The 26,928-nt window shown below is 45.0% G+C and overlaps 1 protein-coding gene across 43 annotated transcripts in view; it reads right to left on the bottom strand.

Moving 5' to 3' along the window:
• LOC118102710 (receptor-type tyrosine-protein phosphatase delta) overlaps nt 1–26,928 on the bottom strand; it is a 344,139-nt gene that overhangs the window by 62,887 nt on the left and 254,324 nt on the right. For 27 of the 43 annotated variants that reach the window (XM_035149113.2, XM_047338857.1, XM_035149115.2 and 24 more), the window contains exons 11-12: nt 5,700–5,845; nt 3,670–3,811 (exon numbers count right to left, since the gene is read on the bottom strand). In XM_035149113.2, coding sequence (XP_035005004.1) covers nt 3,670–3,811; nt 5,700–5,845 — 288 coding nt within the window. Of the gene's footprint in view, nt 1–3,669; nt 3,812–5,696; nt 5,846–26,928 lie in introns of all 43 variants that reach the window. The other 16 variants (XM_035149111.2, XM_035149118.2, XM_035149127.2 and 13 more) reach the window with 1 other exon arrangement.

The following is a 26,928-nucleotide window of genomic DNA, read 5'->3' as shown; positions in this document are numbered from 1 at the left end:
TTTATCTTCCTGCCTAATGTGAGCATACAGACCAGCTTTGGTTTCATTGCTCACCCTGTGAAACCAAGGCATTACACTCTTTTGTGCCAGGGAAACACATGATGATGATGAGGCGATATAAGCGTTAAACTCTTTTTGCTATTTCTATCACCACTTTCTACAGGTTTTTGCTATGTGCACAGTATTTCCATCGACTAGCATCATGCGGGTACCAGTTATCCCAGCTTAGAATATAAATTAAGCAGCTTCGGGCGTCTTTCATGTGCAGAAACAATCTTTCTCATAACAGTGACAAAGAGCCGAGTGCATACATTGTCTATGAATAATCGGTGATCATGTAGCAGCCCCTTTTCATTGTGTGCGGAAAGATCTGTCTCAGCTACGCGGCTTTGACCGCGCCGTCGCACCATTCCATACAAATGGAAATGATGCATTCTGTTTTTCCGTCACAGGAGAGTGGCTTCCCATTTTCCACTCCCACTGTCAAGTTGTGCACAGCTGCATAAGTTTGCAGGCGTGTGTGCGGGGCACAGGAAATGGCTGTTGACAGCATAATGGAGGTATGAGGATGCAATATAAATCCTTAATCATGCCTGAATCATGAACTGCAGCACTCAAACGCACACATCATCCTGCTGCAAATACTCGCTCGCACACAGTCTAGACTCTGTGAGATGTGTGGGCCACATTTTTTCTCGTTTTTTATTGATCGTTTATGGTTGAAATTAAGATTTCTAACAGCTTGTTGTGACAGATATTCTTGTCGGAGGCTCTCTGAGCACATGCAGATCTTTTACAGGCGCTTATTCATAAATTAGATGAAATACCACTTCACTGAAATCATACTCCAGCCGTGACGCCCAAAATGTTCTGTTTCTTCACTTCAAAAATCCATTTCTGTCTTTCTCCATTACCGAGCAAATAGAGACGACCTTAATTCAAAGACATGAGTGGCATATGAGTCGGGTCATCTCATAGTTAATCAAAACAGAGGGCGCCAACGAGAAAGAGGAGAAAAAAAAAATGGCAATGAGAGAACCCATACCTCATGTCGTGGCCTGGCAGATTTGACTTGGAACATCATTACGTTTCGGGATTCGCCTTTCATGCAAATCGCTTCTCTAAGCCTGGAAGTTCATTACTAATGGTGCTTCCCATCAAGTCGGCGGCCCATCCGAATACTAATATCCCCCCAGTACGCCGGATTTTTTGGATTCACCTCGAGTCCCCGCTCCTCGTGGCACGGCAATTACAACAATGTGCTTTTCCTTCATGGAATTAGGCATCGCCCCCCGTGGCGAGCTTCCCACAACAGATGCTTTGGAGTCGTTTCCACAGCCCATTGGAGCCCAAATGAACTAAACGAACAGACACTCTATATGTATTAGTCCTGGTGTAGTAGCACTTATCTTACTTTTCCCATTTGTTTATCTCGTGCGTCGTGCACTTGTGTGGAAGTTTAGTCTTCCTCCAATTTGTGGAGAGAAATAACTTTTTTTCGCCGGCCGTGATGACAGATCCGGCCTAGGGGAAAAAATGTGCAGTTGCATTTTTTCAAACTGCAGTTTATGTCATGTGAAATGATAAGTAGTGAACCAGCAGTGCTGTATTTATTGTACTGTATGAAGTATTTTTGGAAGGAGGAAGCTTTTTGGTTCCCCCTAAATTATATATAATGCATCCTGAGATAACCTGGTGCTGCCTCAAAGCAGCTCAAACAGCGCACGGCTCTCGGTGCAGTGTGTCGGCTTGCTCCCCCCGCTTCCTGGGAGTCAGTCGTCCTTGTGTCTTTGGATAAGTAGGGGGAATTGGTTTGGCTGTTTTATGGATTTCTACAACTTGAGGTTACAACTGCTCGGGAAAAGTGTAAAACTCAAATTATAGATTCGGAGTTTATCTCATCACAGCAATCCTTTGTGGCTCCGCACATCATTTTCCTTCTGTTTATGTTTGAGTCTCATCTTACTTCCTTTTGCTATAACTGCATATATTAATTATTTTGTCATTCATATGGTTTTGTGATTTGCTACAGATGTGTAGCAAATGTTAATGCTTGAACAGGATATAGGTTAAATCCCCCGTTGTGAATGGGAATACATATTCATATACAAATCTAGCAGATTACTGCCTAAATCATTCATTCCCTGTTTGTATGTATCTACAGAAAGCAGTGCGATGACAGGCAGCACCAATTTTGTATTTGCACCAAAGCCGAGAAAGAAAAAGCATTTTCTTGTTATTCTTTCTTTTCTTTTTTTTTGTTTTGTTCCGCGATAGGCCGTTACTCACCTTCAATACATTGATGGGAAAGGAGAGTGAGCAGGAGAGCAAAATGGAAATGGTAATAAACATGCTAATGCTAGACCATGGAGCCTGGGAAGAGCAGCTTCTACCCGTCTCTCAGCTATCTGTTGGTGTGTGTGTGTGTGTGTGTGCCTGCCTGTGTGTGTCTAGGGAAAAACAGAGATAGACGGAGCGAGAGTGAAAGAGGAAATGCACAGTATTGCATGTGAGCGAGTGCACACACCTACACACCCACACTCTGCGCTCTAGAGTAAACAGGAGGGAGCTGCCTGCGAAACGTGCCACCTTTCTCTTTCAATCGGCCTCTGGAGACAGTGCAAAGGGCCTTTTGTTGGCTCATTGGTGAGATAAGAAGCAGGGGAGGGGGGGGGGCACTCGCAGAGCCAGCTTTTTTTTCTATAGGGTGGAGGGACCCCCTCTCAATAGGAACTCATTTGCCATGTTGTGTAATTGTGGCCCATAATGGAGCACACCTCATTCAGGCAGCCCAAGGCTTTTTTTTCTTTCTAAAGCCATTTTCTCTATTCACAGCCAAACAAGTCATGTTTTAGAGAGATACGCACCCTTTTGAGCTCAGGGCCACCACACACTTGTCTTTGAATGGAATGTTGTGTGTTATCAAGATACAATTTTGCCCTGTGCTTATTTTAAAAGGGGCCGCTGTCAACCGAGTCAACTAACTTCACAATTTGTCCCATGATTTATTAACGCCGCTCACCGGAAGTAGGCGAAGCGGCAGCGCCTTCCCGGCCTGGATTATAAAACATAAGTACCCAGGAGTGCTGGGTATTTATAGTCACTGGCCGCGGAGTGATACTGTCGTTGATGCAACCTGTGACTCGAAGACTGCCATCAACAATATCTTTAATCACATAGGAATACACCACTGTATTTTCTACACGGTCAAAGGAATATCAAAGCCGAACTTGCAGAGATGAGAAATGACTGATTTGAAAATGATTGCTGAGCGTCTCCATTAAACCGCTGCAGGCTAGGGATGGATTTCTATTTGCATAATTTAACTGGCATCTTAATTATTGTGTCAGGGATGTGTATGCAAATGTCTTAAGTCACTTAGAAATGGAAAGTTACGCGGCTAAATGCCTAATGGACTAAATCTTATCAAGTTAGAATACACAACTCAAATCTCTAATTGGTTTTGACTGTGTGGAGCGCACATTGAGAAACAAAAAAAAAGGAGGACAGGAGAGACACAAAATAACACAATACACAAGCTTACCTGGGTTAGCTGAGGTGTTAGGTGTGTGTGTGTGTGTGTGTGTGTGTGTGTGTGTGTGTGTGTGTGTGTGTGTGTGTGTGTGTGTGTGTGTGTGTGTCTTTTTGGGGCAGTTGAGAAGCACCTACCACGTAAAACAATGAGTTTGGTGGTAGCGCTCGTCTCTCCAACACTGTTGGAGGCGACGCATTCGTATATGGCTTCGTCTCGGGGCGTGCGCAATGGCTGAATTCTGAGCACGGAACCAGAGCCGTCGTCGAACTCGATCACCTGCAGGTGCGACAGACAGGATATGTTATAGGAGATTTTTGGGTAGCCAACGGGGGGGGATGGACCTTCCGCAGTGAGAGAAACAACAACAACAACACACTGTCGAGGACATTTGGCTGAGGACACTGATGGTGACTGACACACGGTGCTTCCTATGACAGAAACTAAGTTGCTGCGTATCTTACATTGAACCTTAGTGGTCTTGTGTGAATATTAAGGTTGTGCAATGCAAATGTGCAGAAGGTAACTTTACGATCTGTGCAGTGTTGGAATTCTTACAGAGATAGATAGTGTGTAAGTGCATATTTAATTTGAATAGTTTTTAGCTCTTTTGCTGTAGATATGTACTAGATCCATTCCTTATGTGCTTCTTATTGTATTTCTAATGCGGCTGACTAACTTTAAGAATGGGGAAAGTTATCTTGGTCACAATCTGTTTGGGCTTGCGGAGTGAAATTTTAAATCTGAACGTGTCCCACTCTTAAAGTTAACACTATCGCTTGAAAAAATGCATCACACTGGATTGTGTCGATGGGACAGAAACAAGCACAGACAGTTAAAAGGTGAGAAACGGCTTGATAAACGGTTACGGACAGTTGTACCATGGGGTGAGAGAGTGGTACATAAGACAGGACCGACTGTATTGGACGGACGACACATAAAATGCTCACAAACAGGTGTTTGTTGTAGCTTATTCAGCTATTTTTTGCATGCTACATGTTGTATACTCACTGAGTTTAGAAAGCCCTGTGTCATAACTCAATCTCTTTTAAGCATAGAGGTAGATTTCAATAAAGAGAGGCCTGAGACCTCTGACACACGCACACACACTCTCTCTCTCTCTCTCTCTCACACACACGCACACGCACACGCACACAGAGGCCTACAACATTTTCCAAAATTCACAATATTTCTGTGCACGTGTTAGTTAACAATGAACTTCAACATTTCATCGGCCAGGCTGCAGCTGTGTGGGCATTCAAAGCTGACGGCAGGTGATGGTAAAGAGCAGCCGGCCTCTCTTAGTTAAAGCTGAAGAGCAAATTAGAAAGGATGTAGCGAGACTTCTGAAAGGAAATGGGTTTTTGTTAGAAGATGAGGCGGCCGTACGTGATTGAATGGGTGCGGAATGGCAGCGGCCAGGAAGCCCCAGTGAGGCAGCGAGGTAATGAAAATGTGCGTGTTAGCATTCAGCACAACATGCGATGCAAACGCGATGAACTCTGATAAGATTAGATTTCTGCGGGCATGAGGCGCCAAAGAAGAGGTCTCCGAGCTCTGTTAAGCCCTCGCTGCTGTGCACCAGCAAGCAAATAAGGCCTCAAGAGCGGGGGGGGTGGGCGTAGGAGCGACACCGTGATAGTCCTGAGAACTGACACAGAAATTAATAGAAATCTTATCAGTGTTCTGCGGAGATGTGTTATTTCTCATGGGTATTGAGCCCAAGTGCAGATTAAAGCTGACCAGAAATCAAAGCTTCAGCCAAAATAGGGAGGGTAGGACATGCATTTAGATAAAGATGCCACGAAGCAAAAGGATATTCTTAAAGCGCTACTTTTCGCTTTTCGCAAAAGCTGGCAAATGTGGCGTGATCCTAACGTAGGTATCTGGGTCACACCACAAGTTGTTGTTTTCTGTCCAATTGCTCCTGTCATGTCTCTTATTCGATTACAAATCTGCCCCCTGATCTGCGGTGCACTCGCTCATTAAAACTCATGCATGTTCAAACGGCTGGCCAGCAAGATTATTAGAGCCTGCTAATGCGTGGTGGCAAGTCGGGGCGAAAAAAAGCAATGGCGCGATGGATTATGTGCAAGCGGAGCCAGAAGCAGTGCGGAGGCATTCCCATTTTGTCGAGCATTTTACATCAGAACAATAGACCTAATACCTCGAATCTCTGGTTGCTGACTTTCTTCCCCTTCTTGTTCCACACGATCTTGGGCCGTGGGTCTCCCGAGGCTTGGCAGATGAAGGACGCCACGCCTCCCTGCACGCCTGTTTGGTCATTGGGGGTTCTTAAAAACTTTGGTGGTGCTGGGGAGAGACAGAACAGAAGATAACAAACACAAAAATTGTTAGCGAGCAAGCTAAACATTGCAGACAGAGCAATTAATCTCTCTTATCAAGCCACACACACACCGGAAAGCACCAAAGTTGCAGATTTCAGCATGTGGCTGTTAAGAGGATTGTCTGTGGAGGTCGAGACAAGAGATTGTACTGACTTTATTGTGCAACTGGAAACAGATGATCAGTGGCTGGGGTCAGAAGTAAAGGACAGAGGTCTCGGGAGCAGAATGTGCAAAGCGTTTTTATCCTGACCCTGGAAGTCCTTCTAAGTAACCCTGAAATCTCCTGTGGAGGATATTCACTTCGATAAACAGGCCGACTTTTAGGGAGGAATTCTTGGATTAAGGGACATAAACTACTCGGTATCTTGTGGGAAGAAAGAGGGGGGGGGGGTCAAGAAAAACTACCATCATATGTTGCACTTGATGTTTGATTTGCTCCGAAATGTGAACGAAATTTGGTGTTTTTGGATGTCGGCTGTTTTCGTGCTGCATTGCAATTTGTAATCAGTGGTCGTTGTTAGCGTGACACTAATTCGAAATTCCAGTAAAGAGGGAAAACGTTCTTAAAAAGAGGAAAAAACACAAGTGTAGATCATCCAGCACATTTGTAAGATTTTGTGTGAAAGGATAATTGTCTGTGAACTGCTTGTTTCAGTGTCATTCAGCGCACGAGTCTCCCACCCTAACAAGCTGTTACCCAGCACATTGTCCGCATTCTGCTCCACTGGATCCAAATGAAGGGGACATATTTTCCTTTTTTCCTCTTGATAACAGACGTTCACATTTTTCCAAACGGTTCTGGAGAAACAGACGTTTGTTTGGTTCAGTAGCAAACAACACTAATCTCTAGAAATCCGCCAAACGGTGGCTGTGCCCCCGTGCAAATGAGACACGCACCTGATAAGGCCCTCGCGATGCTCTGATTGGCGATGCAAGCATTCGGTTGCTCCTAATTGGTGCCTCAATTCAGCGCGACGAGTCAAGTGTAAAGGCAGCGAGGATAAAAAAATGCCAAAAATGCCGGGGGACTGGAGGTGAGAGGATAGGAGGGAACAATGTTTGCTTTGTGTGGATGGCATGGACGGTTCCCTTCTGCTGCGGTGGTCAGACAAACACTGTACAATGGCGTTTGCTCAGGCACAGATCTCCACATCAGTGAAGAGCTGCAACCCATGTACCCTGCAACTAAAATTGTTCGGTATAATTCAGCCTTCGCAAAAAAAAAAAATTCTTCTCAACACATTAACTCGATTCCAAGAATTAAGTTGTGTTTTGCTGTTTGTTTGTTTTTCCCCCTCGTGGGACAATCAGCGTCTGCTCGGGAGCTGACGTTTCTATTACAACCGTCTGAAAATCAAAACACATGAAAGTGATTGGTAATCAAAGGAGGCCCGTCTCCCCTTGATGATGTTTTGATTGTGAGTTTTTACATTCCAGCTTTATCACGTCGATCAGGGCTTATTAATTTCAATGGAAATTATGTCATAATGCGAAGTCACACCCCCGAGGCATCCTCTGAAGCTTGAGAGCCAGCTTTCAGTGGGAGGTGTGGCCCCATCTGACCCCCTGCGGGGCAACTGTTTGCCTTTTATCAATCACATCAGCCATTAGCGGCTACACAGCGGCTACACAGCTGCAGTAATGCCAACCATCCGAAATCACCTCATCTGTGTGTGTGTGTGTGTATGAGAACATTGAACGCGCTTGTTTGCGTGCCCGCTTGTGTGTCGACTGATTTCTCCTCCCAGATCGTACAGCGCCCAGCAGCTGCGGCAGCGGCACTGTGAGCGGGGGGACAAATTAACCTGCGGGTTTCGCGGAGAGGTGACATAAGATGTGTGGTCAGCAATCAAAAGGGCGAGCGGATAAACAGGGCGAGCAGCTGGGCTTCCACTGGGCAAATGAGTCTGGGAAATCACCTGATTGCCTCATGACATGCACATAGTCTTTTCGTGCATACACACATTAACACTCTCCCTCTCTCTTTCTCTCTCTCTCTCTCTTTCTCACACGCACACACTGGCAGAATCTCTCATTCACTGGCTGACAGATCCGACAGGTGGGCTGCGGAGTTGACACTGTGTAATTTGTACATGACAAAAAGCGCCATTATATCTGCATTTGCGCCTTATCTCATTCACTTGGCCGGGGTGCGGCGCACATTGGCATCGAGCCGAGAGGGTGCTGATGGGTAATTGATATGCTATTGGGGCTGTTTTCGCTCCGGGCCCATCCATTACGGCTCAGTGCGTCTCCCCACGCCGGCTGTGATAGACTGCGACGACATGTACAGGAGATCAGCGCTGGAGGTGAGGGGAAGGGGGTGGATCGAGGGGTGGGGGGGTGGGGGGAGTCGTCGCACAATGTGGAGTTATTGAGGCGTGACATGGAGGTAATGGTGTTTTCACAGACATGGCCGCTGATATCGCCATCATACCCCCATTTTAGGTCTGCCGCTGACAAACATCCATTTTGCGGGACTCCTTGTATGGCTCCGGGTAGACAAAGGCTGATTGAAACCTTGGATTTGTCTGAATAATAAAACAAACGGCACCTCGACAACCGAAAAAGATGATCTACGAGCAGACATTGTGCAAACTCATGCCGTGAAGAAACCTTTTACCGTAAAAGTACCGTTGTCCTACGATGAGAATAATTGATCTGTTCATAGTTTGTGACCATTGATTTATCTTAAATCGTGCAAAATTAATCTAAAGTGATGAAACCGCTATTTGTTACCTATGCTGCATGTTGGCGTCTCCTTTGAGAAGCCACCATAATCTACATGGAATAATATCATGGCCGGGCACCTCTTAATCCAGTGCTAAACTGTTGCCGGCAAACAAATGAGAGGTGTAAACCCTGTCGCCCGCTCAAAGGTTAGCGACGTGTGCCCTGCTCTCCCTCGAGGTCATTTTGTAACCTCGTTCCCATTCGCCGTCGCTGGAAAGGAAGAAGCCCCCCGCAGCTTCCCACAGGCTGTGTTTTTCATGGATCAATGCCATGTTAATAATTTGGCGGCCGACTGAAAGCCTTTGCCGTCCTTAAGAACACCCATGTCCACGGGGCTGAGGGGGCAGACCGTTTCATGATTGGAACTATATATTTTTTAATGGATGGACATAAATGGAAATTGGAAGCCTTCAACAGTGTGGGTGCTGCGAAGCCAGATCATGAAATTTATTACTGTTGCTGCTACTGTATACCACCCTCATCATTTTTTTTTTTCCTTTTCGAGGGGCTTTTTAAGTATTTAAGCCTTCGGAGGAAGTGGTGTCGTTAATCAACCAAATGACGTCACCACACCAGGGCGGTTAGCTCGCACCTGACCTTATTTCACCCTTAAGTAGAAATGGTGCTGTTCAATATTGCGCTGGTAATGCAATCATCCTCTTGCACATTCAGCATCTTTGTCAGTTAAATTGACTGGAGGAAGATCGCACGTTCAGGATCAGAGCTGTGAGAGGGGACGCCCTAGAAGGTGTCTCTCAAATACATATCGATGTAATGACGTCGAGATGTCCCAAACGGTTGACCCTACGTAAGCATTGGCCGTGCAAGGTCAGAAATGGTTTGACACACTGGGTGGCGTTATCGGCATTAATGAATTTCATCAAAGAACAGTCAGATAATTTAGTTTACAGCTCAAAAAACTGTGTGCAGTATCTTTTTAAGTTCTGGTAAGTGTGTTTGACCCAACAAATGTCCAAGTATGCCTCTATTGGATGGATGGATGGATGGATGGATGATTTGTGCCCCGTGCCTTACAAACTGCTGTGGTTATTGTCTGCTTGGAGAGGCAGCATTGCATCATATACCTAATTAACAATGTCAGACGTGAGGTAGAGTACTGCGGTGCTTGACCTCCTATCAAAACGCTCATTATTGTGTCCCAGCTCACCCTCACCTCCCGACTAAAAACCAAACAGAAGCTTTCTAAACATAAAACTAATTAATAAAACAGTCATGAAACACAGACCTTAAAAATAGCAGCTGATTTAAAAAAAAGTCAAATTAAAACTGCACGGTTTTTGTCCTTGACCTTGCAAACCCGGGTTTCTGCACGTGTTGAGTTGAACTGGCAGTGGATTAAAAGCCTCTGCTCCACAGAGCACAGGGGAGTACCTGTCGCGGGGCCAGACTACACGTCAAGTGCAAGGCTGCCTGGAGTTGGTTGCTGGGGCTAATGATAACATCATGCTGAACTCAAAGGATATCTCGGGGTTCACAGCATCTCGCGGATCTGCATTCATTACAAGTTTGTTTGATATTGGCTTTAACTCACAGCCAAACATTGGATTTAAAAACTGCCCTCAAAGAGATCAGAGTCTGGGTTTCATTCATAATGGCCAAAACATTTAAAGTCATCAGGACTCTCGCCTTAGACTAAAGTTTGATCTGCCAAGCCATTAAAGAGCATGAATCAAAGACTGGAGAGGGGAACATTAATAAACCGACTTTCTGTTGGAACCTCTATTCGGCACAGACACCAGTCCAAGTCAGCTCGGTTTTCACAATTATACTGACTGACATATTCAATTTCATTTGCATGAAAGGGGCCATTTCCTCTCTGAATCTTTAACTTGCAGGGTGAGGTGGGGTTGTGAAGGGCGATAATTAATCCTAACACATTGGGTGTCACTCTGCAAATGCTCTGCTCCATTTTGGACATAGGGGTGGAAGAAAGAGGCATTTAAAGATGCCATTAACTTCATTCAGCAGCTTTAAGCCCCCCGGCCTAACAGTTCTGCGATATTGATGAATCGCCACAATGGCGGCAAAGTGCAGCGAATCGGACTGAGATGGGGCGGCTAACGTCGGGAGAGGGCAGAAGCCACGCATGTGGTACATGTGCCTCGGACTGTAAATAATCCTTTCACTTTTTGCCGAAAGTCCTTTGCAGAGAAATATCATTATCACGGTATTCAAATAAAGAGCGGTGTACAGATGGGTTTTTGTTTTTGCGAATGCAGCTGAATTATGTGTGGCTTCTAAAACAACATCCCCTCTGTGGATTAATTAACTGTCTATACTCTGTTCACAAACATCTGACCCAATGCCAGAAAAGACAAAAAAAAGGACCAGTTTTGTACTCACACAAACACAGAGATAAACAATGCAACAAAAAAAAAAAATATGAGGGGGGAAAAAAAGAGAGAGAGGGGAGATAAACCACACATACCAATCAATGGAACTAACAACGAGCACAGAGCATTTTCTTGGGGGCACTACGCGGCTCTCTATCTGCAGCATTATGATAAAAATGTGTCTTTTGTAATGCAGAGGAAACAAACTCCACATTGTACGGGGACACAAAGGGTCTCGGCGAGAAGGAGAGAAAAGGAATCGGAGCTTAATTAGAACTGTTGGCTGATTTGCATTACATGCTCATCGGTAATCTCGCCTTAAATGGAAACCCGGAATTCTTATTGCAATTAGTGATTACTTGAAAAGGGATATGGCCCCAGAATGATTGTTAATTACTGGATCAGGAATAGTACATTAATTCACTGCAGAGGTTTTAATGCAGTGCAAATGATGGGGACCCGCTCTTCCATCAATATTGCGCCGCTTGTCACACATAATGAAGTTCATAATACGAGCCTTCTCCCCCCCCCCCATCCCAACTGCTTAAATGTGCTCTATAAGCAAAATTCATAACAGTCATTATGTAAAACTAATTCAATAGAATATACAAGAATGCAGCTTAATGACACATTAATATTGAGACTGCATACGGGTAGTAGGGGGCTGCAGGTCCGTCTTAGCGATAGGGTCAGGGTCTCCTATGTGGCTCATAAGCCGCCAAGAGTCTCCGGTGGATAAATAAATGCATATCATCGCTTAAAGCGCCGCTTCAAAGACAAGACGACCACACCATGCATTGCAATACACAACTCACCAGTGTATTCTCCTCTCCCAAATACCCATCCCAATGACTAACGCTGCAGAAACCCTGTTCCAACAGGCCTTTCTTAACCCCAGTCAGCGTGTATTACTCATGCTCAGTGGCACCGCAGCACAGGGTCTGGGCTTCTGGCTGTGGCTCTGCAGGAGTTGGGGCACTTTTTGCACAGACAACGGCAACAGCTTCAAAAAGAATGGTTAATGCTCTTGTCCCACATTCGGTGCGCTGACAGATTCTCTGACGAGACGGGGGGGGGGAGGCTCCAGAGGTGCACGAGCTATCAAGCACTCGTGCATGCACGCACAGACGCATGCTCTCACCGGTGTTAGAATATTCTCACTGGACTGGAGGGAACATTGCAAATGGGAGAACAACATTAATAAATTGGAGGGACGTGGGACAATAGAAAATTCTGGAAGGTTCTTTTAAATAAATCAAAAAGGGGGTTATTTACGGAACGGCGCTCGGCTTCTTAGCCTGTGTTTGGTGGGATGAGATGGAAGCTGAAAGGCTCCGTTGTTCAATTATCATTGTAGATTCATAAAGGCAAAAACTTTCCGCTACCCCCCCACAGACGGCCACGTCACGGATGTGGTGTCGTCTGCTAAGTTACAATGTTTGCAGAGGAAAAGTTGTACCTCCTGTACACCTCTCTCTCTCTCTCTCTCTCTCTCTCTCTACCTGCATCTGTTGCTCTACCACACACACACACACACACACACACACACAACAACACACACGCAAGCGGCCGCCGCCTCCCACGGGACACATTAGCGAGGTAGAGGGATTCAGTTTGTCACTTAATAAAACGGCCCACTCAAACAGATGGCTTTGTTCAAACGGCCCCCAACGTTTTAAAAAGCTGGAACTGAATCAGCCACACGAAAAGCCCACCTCACTTTGCAGTGGAAACCAAACAGGAGGAAAACGTATAAATATTGAATTGCGCCACTGTCGGAGCGAGACCATCCGCCTGAGGTAAAAACAACCTAACAATATTAAATTTGTAAAAAATAAAATAAAAGCCCGAAAAAGGGAAAAGGGAGGGAGGTGGAAAAAACCTCGCTTAGAACCTCCTGTCGGAAAATTCTGAACATCTGGGCTGAGGTTGTCAAACGCAGATGCAAAATAACACAGAGGCTTTCACTTTCAATAAGACTTCATTTTCATCTCCCCTCATTCATTACTTGTTCATTTATGTGCGAATACACAAATCTGGAGCCAATTCGTGTGTGACCATTTGGGGGTGGAGAAGAAAAAAAAAAAAACCACAGTCAAGCAAGAAGTATGAAATTTGGATTTGTTTGTCTTGTTTGTTTTTCCTCCAACGTCTGGGAAAAAGAAAGGAACATAGATAAGTAATTCTAATTGTGCAGGCTTCCTCTGTTTGGTAGTCAGCGCAGTCTATTTGCAAAAAGTTAATTATCTGATAGGATAGGCAGTGGCAGCCACTAACACAGAAAGCCCATTCGTTCATTCTGTTATCCACCAGGCAATGGAACGATTTATTAAATGGCAGAGCCGCAGCAAAATGGCCAAGAGTTATCATGCCGGGGCTGCACAGACTTGAAAAGATGTTGTTTTTTTTTTTAAATGGCAGAAGTGATAAACAGTCTTTGGCCATGTCAGCTTACTGCCAATGTAATGACATGTGAAGATACTAAGAACATGATTTTGTGTGATTTTTGAATGCTTCCAATACCGCACATGTGATGTACATGCCGTGCGAGAATTAAATGAGGTTGATAAGGAAAATATCACCATGAAGGCGCATTGCAGATGACAATCTCCAAAGCCGCTTGGTTTCCACGACATGTAGCAGGAATCCAAAGATACGGACGTGCGAAGCGGAATGGAAAAATCAAATAAGCAACATATTCAACTGGCTCGTTTCAAGAGAGGAACTGCACCACGCTCGGGCCTGTCCTATTTCTTTACAGCGTAAACTTCACATAATTGTCTTTGCCGTCAACCATGGCGCGGAAAAAAGCTGGCCTCATATTTGTCTCCGTAGGAGCAGAGATGGATTATGTCGCAAATCATTCCAGGGATTCGTCATTGTATATTTAAACAGACTGTAATTTTATGGATAAGTAGTGCCAAGCCATTTCCGATGGCTGCCAGTTGTCGGGGCCGTAAGAAGTGACACATTCCCCCCCCCGAAGTGTGTTTTCACAGGCGCTTACGGGCAAACTAGCTCATGCTCCAGCAATCCTGCCTAGATGACAACTGGCTTCCTCTCACCAGCTCAGATATCCTGCAAATGTTCCTTAGTTCAGCAAAACCAGGTCACACATAAATTTTTTTTTCTTTTTGAGGTCAAATAAATAGGCCTTTAATTCTTTTTTCCCCCCTTTCACGTCCGCAAGCAAACATTCCGCCGGGTTTTCACATTCTGAAGTCAAGGGGAATATTTGGGTAATCTGTTGGGAGTAAATATGATGAAAAATGGGGAACATTGAACTGCAATTAGTTGCAAGAGGAGGAGGAGGAATCTCTCTGCACGCGAAAACCAGCTGCAGTCCCAGCTATCCTCCGAAAACGAAAAGCTATTACAGGGGACAAAGAATATGCAGGGGAGGCACCACAAACAGTCACTCAAGGACCAAAGTGACCTTTCACAGGCCACTAATTTTATGCAGCAGTGAGGGAAGGGATTGCATATAAAAGAGAGGAAGAGAAATGGTCGTAATTGAAACATTTTTTGAGGTTAAAGAAAAATCACCTTTTCCCCTTTTTAAGCCAACAGCGGGGGGGGGGGGATTAGCATAGAAACAACCTCATTGATACTATCTGGTGGAGGTGATTAGCTGTGGAAACAGTTCAGATACTTAACCTTAAGCTGCTAACTTTAAATATATACGAGTTTGAAACAGATACTAATACGGTGATTTATTCAGTTTCATGACTAACTGCAGCAGTACAGTGTTCTTATAATGTTGTCAATTCACAGTTTGTCAGCTCTCTGGCTCCCTGTCCAATATGATTTTTTTCCCATCAAAGCATTTTATGACATAATTATTTTTGGTGGTCGAATTATTGTCTCTAAGCTGCAACGCGATACATGTCAAAATGCCACATAATTGGCCCAATTAATTACATTTGAGTAATTATTCTCATTGTCGGCGGTTTAATCACATTTTAATTAGTTAGTTTTACATTAAATAAGTGACACGCAAATACTGCAGGATGGCACATAAGCCGCGCGTTAGCGGCTTGTTTTCGTCACCTCTCGCTTTATTAATACGTCTCCAGCTAAACCGCGTGCGGTAAATCTAAGATGAGGTCTTTGAATTCTTAATTGCAAAGCCCTGAAGAAAACAGTTTGTGTGTGTGTGTGTGTGTGTGTGTGTGTGTGTGTGTGTGTGTGTGTGTGTGTGTGTGTGTGTGTGTGTGTGTGTGTGTGTGTGTGTGTGTGTGTGTGTGTGTGTGTGTGTGTGTGTGTGTGTGTGTGTGTCTTTGAAGAGCTACAGATGAGGGAAACAAACGAGGGCGGGTGGTATCAGGGTCAGACGTGCGAAGTGTGTGTGTGTGTGAGGGGTGGGGTGGGTGGGGGTTCCAAACAAAGTGCGGTGTCACCCCAGGAGCGAAAAAAACAACAACCCCCGGGGGACGTAATTAAAATAATCCAGTGAAATTAAGTGCTTCAGATCACTTCTGAAAGGCTCTGTCTTGACGTGTGTGGACGTGGGGATGATTCACCGAGTGATGAGTAGAAGTGTAGAGGATGACTGTGTGTGTGTGTGTCTGTTTACAGTGTGGGTGATACTAGACACTTTGGCTTTTGAGTCAGAATTTTTTTTCAAGGTGTGTTTCGTATTTGTTATATTCATCAACCTGTTAGAAATGGGAGCGTTTCATCGTCCCAGCCAGCGGGTTCCTATAAACCTTTTTTTTTTTAACTCTTTTGAAAATAGTCTCAGTTTTTCCGGTGAAATACGCGGCCGTGTTCAGGCGGGGAAGTCTGTCACAACAAGTCAAGAAAAACCACAGATGGCTATTAGAAGTGCTGTGGGAGAAGCAACTGCCAAAAAGATAAACCAAACAAAAGGGAGTTACATGCTCACAACTGGAGATAGCTTCATGAAAATCTTAGACGTGATGAAATATATATTTTTAAAAAAGTACTTCTCTGAGTTGTGTACTTCCAACTGTGTCCCCGCGAATAATGTGGCATGTGTTTTTCTCAGAAGCTAGATTGGGTGGGGTGTGGGGGTAGGTTTCTAAAGACAAGGGTCCTCCGTCGGGTACAGGACTGTTGGGGACCGGAGACGTGGCCTTTGGACTGACGGAGTTGATTACGCTTCTCTTCCTCAGTTCTTTTCACCCTTCGCCAAACGGAGCTGCAGTTGACAGAGCGATGGCGGCCCGGCCTCAGGCGCAAATGTTTGCCAGCAGTAATAGGCTCGAGTAAGTGTGTGTGGCTCTTATGCACTAAGTGTTTGAAAATGTGAATAGAAACACTCTCCGACGTTTAATTGTGGGTCCAAGATGATGTGATTGTGCGTTTGTGAAGGGAGGAGCGTCACGAAATGCAAAGACCTATATATCGATCTACAATTCCCCCCTTTTCCCCCCCAGTTGCCTGGATTATTCTCAAAGCACAAGCGTGACTAATGGCCGGGGCTATCGGCTTTTAATGTGGAGTCGTGAAACTGTGATGGAGAGAGTAAAAAAAGCCACTGTCGTCGTCCCAAAACGCCAGAAGGTGCCGCCGCTCCTCGGTGACTTACGACTTCATCCGCTTTCTCACATAGATTAAAGGTGAAGCAGAGAGCCGACGCGTTGGCTCGTGCATGAGCGGCGACTCCATGAATATTCCAGGAAGTCGCGTGCACTCGAGCCCATAAAGTGAACACACCACTCATAAAATGATTTTTCAACTTGAGGAGGGTCAAACTGAGACGGAGAGGCGGTTTATTACCGTGCCGGGCCGACGCCATCAGATAAATGTGAATGGAAATGTCAGTTGTTTGAAACCACGAATATAAAGTTCAGATACATCCTGAGAAGGTTATATAATATATATATATATAGTCTTCTATATGTCTGTTATTAACAGTTCAGGTTATAAACTACTAATCCATAAATTACCTCTTTTATGTGATATGTAGTTGAGCTTTCATTCTTCTCTCATGCTTCTTATTTCTGTCTTATCTATAAAATAAACGTACATTACGGTATTTTACCTTTAAATCCATGTGGAGATTTAATACAGTACATAAAAAGTGGCATTATTTACTTCTGTGCAAACAAAAACGTCCACAGTGATTATTCCTTAACTTTCCCTCAAAACCTACATCAGCGTAATGCACCGGCAAATAGCAGAATAATTATATTTATGGCGGAGTTCTCCTTGGTGGTGTGTTTTTTGGAGCCGATATTTTCACTCTGCAAGCATGAAAGGCGAGTCCGCCCGCCATTAATCATTCCACAGGTGCTGGAGCATTGTCAGAACCCATACGTCCCTTTGCCATTTCGACCCGCGAGGAAAATGGAACGGTGGGGAGGGAAACGGGGAGGTTGGGTGAGCACGTACCTAAAAAACAATTTCCCTTCCTCTTCTTCTTCCGCGCTGAATTTGTCAGGAAAACGGGGGGGACCAAGTCCAGATTAATTATATTCCATTTTGTGGTCATCTTCGTTTTTTTTCCCCCTCCTTCCATGACTCTTTTCTTTGTGTTGCCTACAGTCCTTACAGCCGTCCCAGCACCATTTATCACGTTGCCATCTCAACAGTGCCCCCCCACTCCTTTCCTTGCGGGGAAGCCATTAGAGCATCTCTGCATCGGAGCAGCCAGATTGCATTCCGGTCCGCGCTCGCGACATTTATCATCTTTTGTCCTAACTTTTTTATCTGCCCCTGCCCCGTGTGAAGCCCTATCTGCGGCGGCCGCTGTAATGAAACACCAGGAGGTGAGGCTGAAGTAAATAACCTAATTAAACATCGCGGAAAAAAAGGGACAAAGGTGAAAACCGCACAAAGCCCTTTGTGAGGGTGCCAGTGGAGGAACACTCGCAGATGGCAGAGAGGAAGTCGAAGCGGTGATGTGGCCCGATGCCCGTGCCACCTTCTCATCTCAGTATTTATAGTGCTCCTCGTGGTGCCGTTGTTTTGTCCAACAATCTCCTCCGCACGGGGTTTGGAGCGACACGGCGGTTTATCTCTGTTTTTGACTGATTATGCATCAAGAAATGAGCGACGTCGGAAAATAAATACTCTCGTGTGGCAGGGAAAATATCGCTGCGATAATGCCCAAACATTGAATAATGGATCCCAAGGAATGGAATCCATCCTTCGCCCCCCCTCTCACTTCCATTTCACTCCTTTGTAATTCCAAAGGCAAAAGTTGCGCCCGCTCTGATGGGCGTCATTAGGGACAAAATGAGGAATGCCGAGCGTCACGATTATCGGCGCGGCGCTGCAAACAGTATCGCGTCGATACGGCGAAATGTCAGGAGGGCATTAGCGACCAATTATTAATCCATATCAAGCTAGGGTGGACAATTTAATTATCACGTGGTCGATATTTCCAGATCTCGAACAGATGTAGAGCAGTGGCCGTGTGGATAAATCTACTTTCTGAGAAGCAGGTGTGGGGGGGAGGCGTGAACGCAGTTTTCTGCATGCGTGACCAAGGGGCGCGCTCTACGGCTTCCTGATGTGATGGACGCCCCGGCTCCACTGCACCTGAATACGTTAGGGAGATGATAAAAAAAACTAGTATTTCTAAGGAGGAAAACTTTCCTTTCTCCTGGAGTTGTAAAAATTTTCCGGGGACCCAGGAGTGCCTTAGATGTTGCACAAGTTTTAGTGCCAGCGTGAGGCCACTTTGATTTTTGCTCATTAAGTGGCTCAGACCCGAATGTTTTTCTCTTGTTGTTACCACAGGCGACCTTGACCACACATCGGGCTCTGCGGCGCCACTCAAACTTTGTCATTTAGTAGCGAGCCTTAAAAAAAATCCAATACCTGATGCAGGGCTGGTGCACTGACGAAATTAGCCTAAAAAAAGATTCTGTTTGTGTAGCGCTTATTAACAATTTGCTGCAATATTCTATCATCGGCCGTAATATTGCTTTCTTACGTGCGGTCTCGGCGCAGCCCGAATAATTACTCTCATTGTACCTGAAACAAACTATCTCAAATAATGTCAGTCGGGGCCTTTTGTTGCGAGTGATGAAACAAAATGAATGCTGTGTAACAAGCCCTCGTGGATTTCAAAGATGCCGCACAATGAGGCCCCGGCAAAACAAAAGTGGCCGTCTTCCACGAGATAGCAGTCATCCCGAGATAAGAACCCCCCTCTCATGGTTCTGTTTTGTTTTCTGTGTGTGTGTGTGTGTGTTTGCTATTATTGTGACTCCCCGTCTGCCAGCCCTGAATCGCTTTAGTCACTATGCAACCGATTGATTACCACTAAGTTGCCTGGACCTGGGTTATTTTCGCTGCTCATTGCCTTCCTGTCCGTTTGAAGAGAAAAGATTGCTTTTCTTTTTCTTCTGCATACAAACCTATATTATTTTACCATTTATTCTACAGCTTGCATTTTCCCCATAATAATATTAATGACACCAGCAGCACAAAGCACAACAACCAAGGGGATTTCCGGCTCTGCACACACAAAGCAATTCACCTAATTCACGTTGCCTCCGAGCTTTGATGGAAGTCGGCCGTCATTACATTTTCTGAGTGATACTTTCGAGATAAAAGTTGACTTTGTTTGTCTCGTGTGCGACAAGGGACTTGAAACGAGATCAAAATGTGACATGCGACCCAAACTGCAGCACCTTTCATCTGTTTACCTTTTCACTTTAATTACAAACATTTCAGATCCTGTTTCTCTGATTTTTTTTTCTTTTTTTTCTCGACAACCACTCCACACGATGAACTTCAAACATGGTGGCTGTGTTTCTGAGGACTCTGATGGAAGTGCAGTGTTGACTGTGAAGTGTTTTTGGATGAGCGGTTCGGGACCCCTGACCCTAACCCCTTAACCCTGACCCCCTGCACTTGCTGTGATGTGACTGATGATGTTTCAACTCTGACATTACCAGTGGCAACTACAACCCCATTACACCCATCGGGCTTCTTTTCGCACTGACTGGCACGTTTTTTTGAACGTTAGATGTCAGGAGCCAAATCATATCTGTGGGATTTAAGTTGTACGCTTCAGGATTACTTTTTTTGGAAATTATCTCTGAGCAGTGAAAGAAAAACATAAAAAGAAATCCCTGTAACCCCATATTAGCTTTCCTTCATTAGTATCACCTCATCTGGTTTTGGATGCCTTTTGAAAGTCAATCAGTCCACTCCTTTAATCTCCGTCTAAGCTCCTTCTCTCCGACATTTTCTCTCCCTGGTGCGTCAATTGTTGCTTTTAGTTCCAAGGCATTCAGTCATTCATTTGTCCACAGTTGTATTATTCGTATATATCACTGAGGCAGACATCACAGAATGTAGTTATTTATAGCGGGGGGGGGGTCAAAGTGGATTTTCCAGACCATCTGATCAGCGGTGCTCTTTGGCAGTAATGGAGAATGAAAGCATATTATTACAGAAATGCCATACTGTCCCTCTCTTGGTTCCATTAGGTGTTGTGGAGAAGACTGTGCTATTTTTATACATATTCCTCTCAGACCATGATTGTGGGTATAGCCGTGCACTGCTTTTACTGCCAGCATATTACATATACATACTGTTTGCCTGGGGGATCTTCACATGTCGGATACTGTATGTGGGAGTGCGTGAAATAAAATGGAGGAATTTGCATCTGTATAAGGTTTTTTCACACTACACCACAGATGCGAAATCGCGTTAAATTGCCTCGTAAAAAATCTGTCACATCATGATCATTTTAAATAAACTCTCATTATTTCATGTTTTCAGTGAGTTGCTTGATAATGAGATTTGAAACAAACTTTGTATTTGATGCAGAATGAAAGCAATTTGCAGAAATGGGGCTCAACCGAGTATCTGACCTGATCATATTAAGCCAGACCACACAGTGGCCCTCTGCTACCTGTTAACTGATTAATATCTCCTGGGCGTTTTTTCATTCCCCCGCTGACTAGAGTCGGCATAATTTGACCAAAGACACAAATACGGCTGTCCCCGTGGGGACGTAATGGCAAAACTACAGCTTATCCTTTTCTGTGGACATCTCTCCTTGAATAATCACAACGGGGGGAAAGTGCAGCCAATTAAATGGAGCTGTGTAATGAGAGGCAACGCATCATGCGGTGTGAAATTTCTGCTTTACCCATGCGGCCAGTGGAAGGAGAGGGAATGAGGGAGTGAAAAAGGAATCTCTCCCAGACTCCCCCCCCCTGATAATGTGTTATGTATTTTTTTTGGAATGTGTCCTCAAAGAAATCCACGTAGGCATAAATCCTGACGTGATCCCCCCCTCCCCCAGTACTAATAGTACTAACTATGAGAGTGAAGGGGATAAAAGTGGTGGGATGACTGGAATAACAAATTACTGCATAAGGAGGGAATTAGATTGAACGGAATTCTGTGATGAAATATGTTGGACTGCGTGTTAACGTTCCTAATATGAAGGGAGGGAGGGAGGTCTTAACTTTCAAGGCAAATTGACCACTCTGATTTTATCTGTCCAAGTACCTCTCTGTTGTAAATAAATGATCCTCACTTAAGTTGAAATACCCCACATCGCGACTCAAGTGATGGAAAGGATTGCGGCAATTAATTAGTTGATGAGAGAATGATGAATGACGTGAGTGACGGCGCCGAGGGAATATTAAACCTAAGGAGAAACAGGCTGCTCATGGATGCCATGATGGATGCTATATAAACACCTCGTAAATGTCCGGGGACCCTTCAGTAATTGTGCGTGTGTGAGTGTGTGTGTGTGCGTGAGAGAGAGGATGAATATTACATGTTCCGTGGTGTGATGGAATGAGGAGTGCACCATTAGAAACAAAGAGCTTGGCTCAGTTTCAACGGGAAGAGCCCATGGGTCTGGCTGTGGTGTGAGAGAGCGTTTCCACCTCTCAATGGAGCCTTTCATTCTCATTTGCCATAACTAATAAACCACACCAAAGCCGTGTGTCACAATAAATCTCAGCTCCTCAAATGGCATGACTCACTTGATGGTGCAGCGACGCCAAAGAGGGAGCGAGCACAAGTCCCATGGTGTGTGTGTGTGTGTGAGAGAGTGAGTGAGTTAATGAGTGAGCAAGCGAACAAATAAAGTGAGAGGGCAGAATGACAGAGAAGAGTGACAGATATAGTGTGCGAGAGAGTATTAGGTGAGAAAGACGGCTCTCCAAAGACGGACTTTGAGCACTCACTCCATCACTCCGCCAAATGTAAATCATCTGTGACAAGAGGAGCTTAGGGCATAAAGATTCCCAATCGGCATCGAGCATTGGAGAGTGCCGAGGCCATGAAGGTGGGGATATGAGCTTTTCTAGCTGGGACTGAGAGATTGCCCTGAGGCACTCCGTGGAGATGAATGGGTTAGACCATTAACCCCACTGCAGAATCTCAACATACCCCACAGGCACACAAATGTGCTGCGCTGAGATCAGTGCGATGAGTCGCACTCTCAAGACCCCTGGTGTGGGACCAAAAAGCTCCGGCCGAGGGCCAGGTGTTAACCACACGAGCACGGCCGCGCACGCAGAGATGCGTGCAACTCAGAGGCAGAGAGAATTTCGAAAACACTTTTATGATCAAACAGTTGTGGGCTTTAAAAGTGTATACAACAGGCTCCCTCCTTCCAAACACACAGAGCAGGGAGGCAGGATTTTGCTCCTTAGAACAAAGTGCGATATATTTCCGGGTGGTAATTGAATGCATCTTCGTGACACGGTGGTAATACTCGCTGAAACTGTAATCACAGGTCTGTTTTACAAGCACGAAATCATAAAAAGTCAAACGCTGAAGCTGCATTTAATGAGCGTTTATTCTGGGATACCTGTGTGCAGAACATACTTAATGGAGTCGGCAGATAAATCAGCCACCGCCACAAGAGTACACTGACGCATTAAAGAGCCACAGACAATCTCCGCCAGTATATTTAGTGGTTGTAAATATAGTGGAAGTGCATGGTGCCATTTTGACTCGTATTTCTGTATTTAAAAAGGTTTAATTAGATTTTTGGGGTTGGGACTTTAAGAGTATAGAAACATCTTAGGCTACTTCAATGCTGCTACGTTTTTATTTACCAACGCATCCACTCAGCTACAGGCACATTCACACCACTGAGTATTAGAGCTGCCAAAACAAAGAAGTTTGGAGACGCTGCTGGCCCCGTCCGAGTTTGAAATCTCCGGCGCCGCATATTGAATCTGGCCCGGAGATGTTTGATTGCCATTGATGGTCTTTTACAAGCGTTGCTGACCCTGTTGTCTTTGCTAGCCGCCGTTGTGCAGTTAAATTCTGCATTTTACAACGGTGCACCTTCCTATATGTGCAGGAGAGGATGCTATTATTATTCCCATGTCGACACGAGTGGTCATGTGATATGTGTTTTCAGGCGTGTTTGGGATTTAAACTGATTCGGGACCAAAACGCTTTCGTGGACAGATATCAATCTGGTTTGAAAATGCCATTTTTAAATGAAAACATAGTGGTATGGCTGTAGCCTTGAATCAGTCTGTTTTTGTTTGACTGTCTTCTCTGGCTACATGATTTGCACTCTTGCTCTGCGTTGCACGCTGCAGTAAAACGTAATCTGTGCAGCGAACACTGATGTATTTCAAACTTGACTGGTCCAGTAATCCCATCGCTGCAGCCCCAGCATTAATCCATTAATTGCACTGTCACTGTGGCAATGTCACGAAACACCTGCACCCGTTACACAGTTCACTGACGTAGCGTTTGAGGCGGCACACACACACACACATACACACACGCCAGCGAGGGCCAGAATCGTGCCAAGTGTAAGCTGAGGCAGATGCAAAACAGCAGCCATTATGCTCAGCTCACTGCCGGATGATCCCAGCTTCAAAGGCCTGCTACAAGGTACCCTTTGTGTGGGTCTGTGCATGTCTGAGAGACGGAGAGGCGATGCAAGTTTAGAAACCTCATCTTGTGCTAACATGACCCTCTGTTGTTTTGTGATGGGGTTTTTTTTTGGGGGGGGGGATTTAAATACTCAGAGGACAGATAAGGCGGTGCCAGACTCATTGAAATCCATACCATTCCACAGTACCCGCTCGTTTCGTGCCGAGGTATTCAAAAAGTATGGATTTATTGTGCGAGATTGTTGATTGCCACTCCAATGGATTTACAATTTAGCTCATACGCTGCTTTTGTCTTGTCAATATTCCCACTCTCTGAGACATGAACGGTTGAGCGTGGTTGAATTACCCCGCCATTTCCAAGTCAATGTGTCTTGGAGACATAAGTGCACTTAGGCATAGCATTAGTGGCTCGGGGCTAGCCTTTAATTACCTGCATCTGGGCATGTACAACATATTCTCCATATTGTATGCAACTATTCTATAGCGGGCGGGTCAGGAGTGTGGTGAAAATGGCTTTTTCTTTTGTGCGATGCCGCGGTCTGAGTGCAACGCAAAATCACTGCAATCCACAGATGAAGCTAATGGCCTCAAATAATACACTTGAGTGTAGTTGCCAGAGAAATCGGCATTCATGGAGTTAATCACGGGGCCTGATGCAACCTTTGAACATAATTGCACGGCACACGGTTGACAAGCAGTCGGTTCAGGCTTTTTTTTTACCCAAAGCAGAAGAAAAAAAAGAAGACAAAACCAACTCGGTGCATATCTTGTTCGACCTGCGAGCGAGAAGCATCTTGCCTGGCACTGATAACATTGTCCCATCTCCGATTCCTCGTCCTGTCACCGGGTCTTCATCCAAACATCTAGATGCTAATTAAGTGCTGGCACACTCAGCCGTAGGTGCTTTCATCACACATATTTGAAGTGTGAACATGATGCATATGCTCTCTCCTCTCCGTCGATGCTGCTTGAACAAAAAAAAAAGAAGATTGTACTGTACAAAGGCAGGTTCTTGAAATGAACGAGTGGAGCCAACAATGAGATTTCCACTTGAGCAGTGTCCGGCAGGATGATAAACGAGGCGGTAGACTCGGGGATTGCAGTGATTTAAAGTTGGATCAAAGCAGCGACGGGTACTGTACACCTCTTTTTCTTAATGCCAGTTTTCTGCGGATACACACGCAATGCGAGCTCCGCGTGTTTATCTGTGTGTCTAATTCCGCACGTGACCAGGCAGTGTGTGGGGTGGTGCAATGTAGGCTGCAGCTCTTAAGAGTACATAGTGTGCGTTCATACGTGTGCATGTACTTGAGTTTGTGTGTGTGTGTGGTTTTTATGATAGCACTGTGTGGGTATACGAGTGTAAAAGGGAACGGAATAGACTCAATTTAAATCAAATTAGCATGCAGGCAAATTAAGCAGAGGGATTTAATTTGAGCTGTTGTAAAAATGCTAATTCCAGTACAGCCCGGAAGCTCATATGCAAATACAACACTATTTTACAATAATTCATATTAGGTCGGGCATGCATAAAACACACATATTACAGCCCCGATGTCATCTGGGGAACTGAGTATCATTAGCTCTTGGACTTGCTGCAAGGTGATCGTGTTTAGGGGGCGGACGTGCGTGCATTTATTTGGGACTTGTTCATTCATCTTCCCTCTGCTTTTTTGCATACTATGATGACATTGTGTTCATTGAATGGCCGTGTGTGTGTGTGCGCATGTTTAGGGTTTGGGTTACTTGTCCATCTCAACATGTGTCCTCCGGGTTTTTTTGTGTTTTATTTGTGCGTACTAATATCATAACACCGCAAGACAGTGTAGTCACGACCATCTGCATTCAACTCGCAGTGTTGCCGACCAAATCACCACTTATAGAGCCAAACATTGGAGTCCAATTTTCGCTGAGTAAAAGAGAAGAGAGAAAAACTTCTCTGATTACTGAGCAAATATTGCTCAGTAATCTCCCCCCCCCCCGCCGCCCAAACAATCCTACTACTTTCTATTTGAAATGGCAAAAAAGGCAAATACAATTTGCTGCTTTTGTCCCATGTTGCTCAAGAGCATTACACATACAGTATATTCGATGCCTGTTGATGCGTGTGCGTGCTCCTGTACACACAGTGGCCTGTAAATAAGCACAAGTGAGAGAAATTGGGTTCGGGTGTGAACGTCTTAATGTTCCGAGAGGCTGGCGGATCCCTGTCGATACCCATTTGACGTGTCAAAGCGACGCGTGCTGGCTCGCAGGGACCTCCACCATGACACCCACCAGTAATGGGAGGAATCAGTTAAAAGCTATTCAGCCCAGGGGTTTGACAGGGTCCAACACAGCGAGTGGTGTGAAAGGCTAAAGAGTGTTTTTTTTCCCTACAGATGTTACTCAGCATATTGTCAATGATTTTTTTTTTCATCTAGTTTGTTCATTGAGGACAGAAATGTCCCACAACAGTCAGCAGTTTTCACATTTGCAGATCAGCCTGTTCTGGTAATGTAGCTCAATCATTAAGGGCTGATGTGTGCAAACTGTAGCTCAATCACAAAAAAGCCTGTGGGAATAAATTTTTCTTTTTTACTTCTAACACCAGGTATGTTTTTGCTCCATGGAACAGTCTATCACCTGAGCTATTTAGTCTCGCTATCCACACCGAAGCCTCAGCCGGATTTATCCCTGCCCAGGTGGAAATGTTAAATGCTTCCTGCTCTCCTCTCATCCTCCCGACGTTTTTTTTTTTCCTTCCCTTTTTGCATTACTGTTTAGCAAAAGACACAGAGGAATTGTTTGTCGCCTCCCTGCTCTTCCTCTCTCGTGCCTCTGTCCCCTTGGCTCACCGGGGACAATTATGCCCCTCTTTCAAACGATTGCCAAGCCCAATTTGCCACACAAATTAAATGGGCTGCATTTGAAGAGTGAGGGGGACAGGGTGAAGGAGAAAACGAGAGAGAGAGAGAGAGAGAGAGCTACAGAGAGAGAGGGCTACAGAGAGAGAGAGAGAGGGCCAAACACAAAACAATGACAGATTGAAAACACACCAACGGACCAAAAAGAGAAATATAGCTACACAATCCTTCACAAGGCATTTTGAGTCCATTATGTCTCTCCAAGCTACATGCAGGTCTCACGTGGTCGCAGCCCAA

Source organism: Hippoglossus stenolepis, chromosome 23 (assembly GCF_022539355.2).
Source record: "Hippoglossus stenolepis isolate QCI-W04-F060 chromosome 23, HSTE1.2, whole genome shotgun sequence".
Lineage (NCBI taxonomy): Eukaryota > Metazoa > Chordata > Actinopteri > Pleuronectiformes > Pleuronectidae > Hippoglossus > Hippoglossus stenolepis.
Note: the sequence above shows the minus strand (reverse complement) of the source record. Positions and strands in the feature narration are given on the sequence as shown.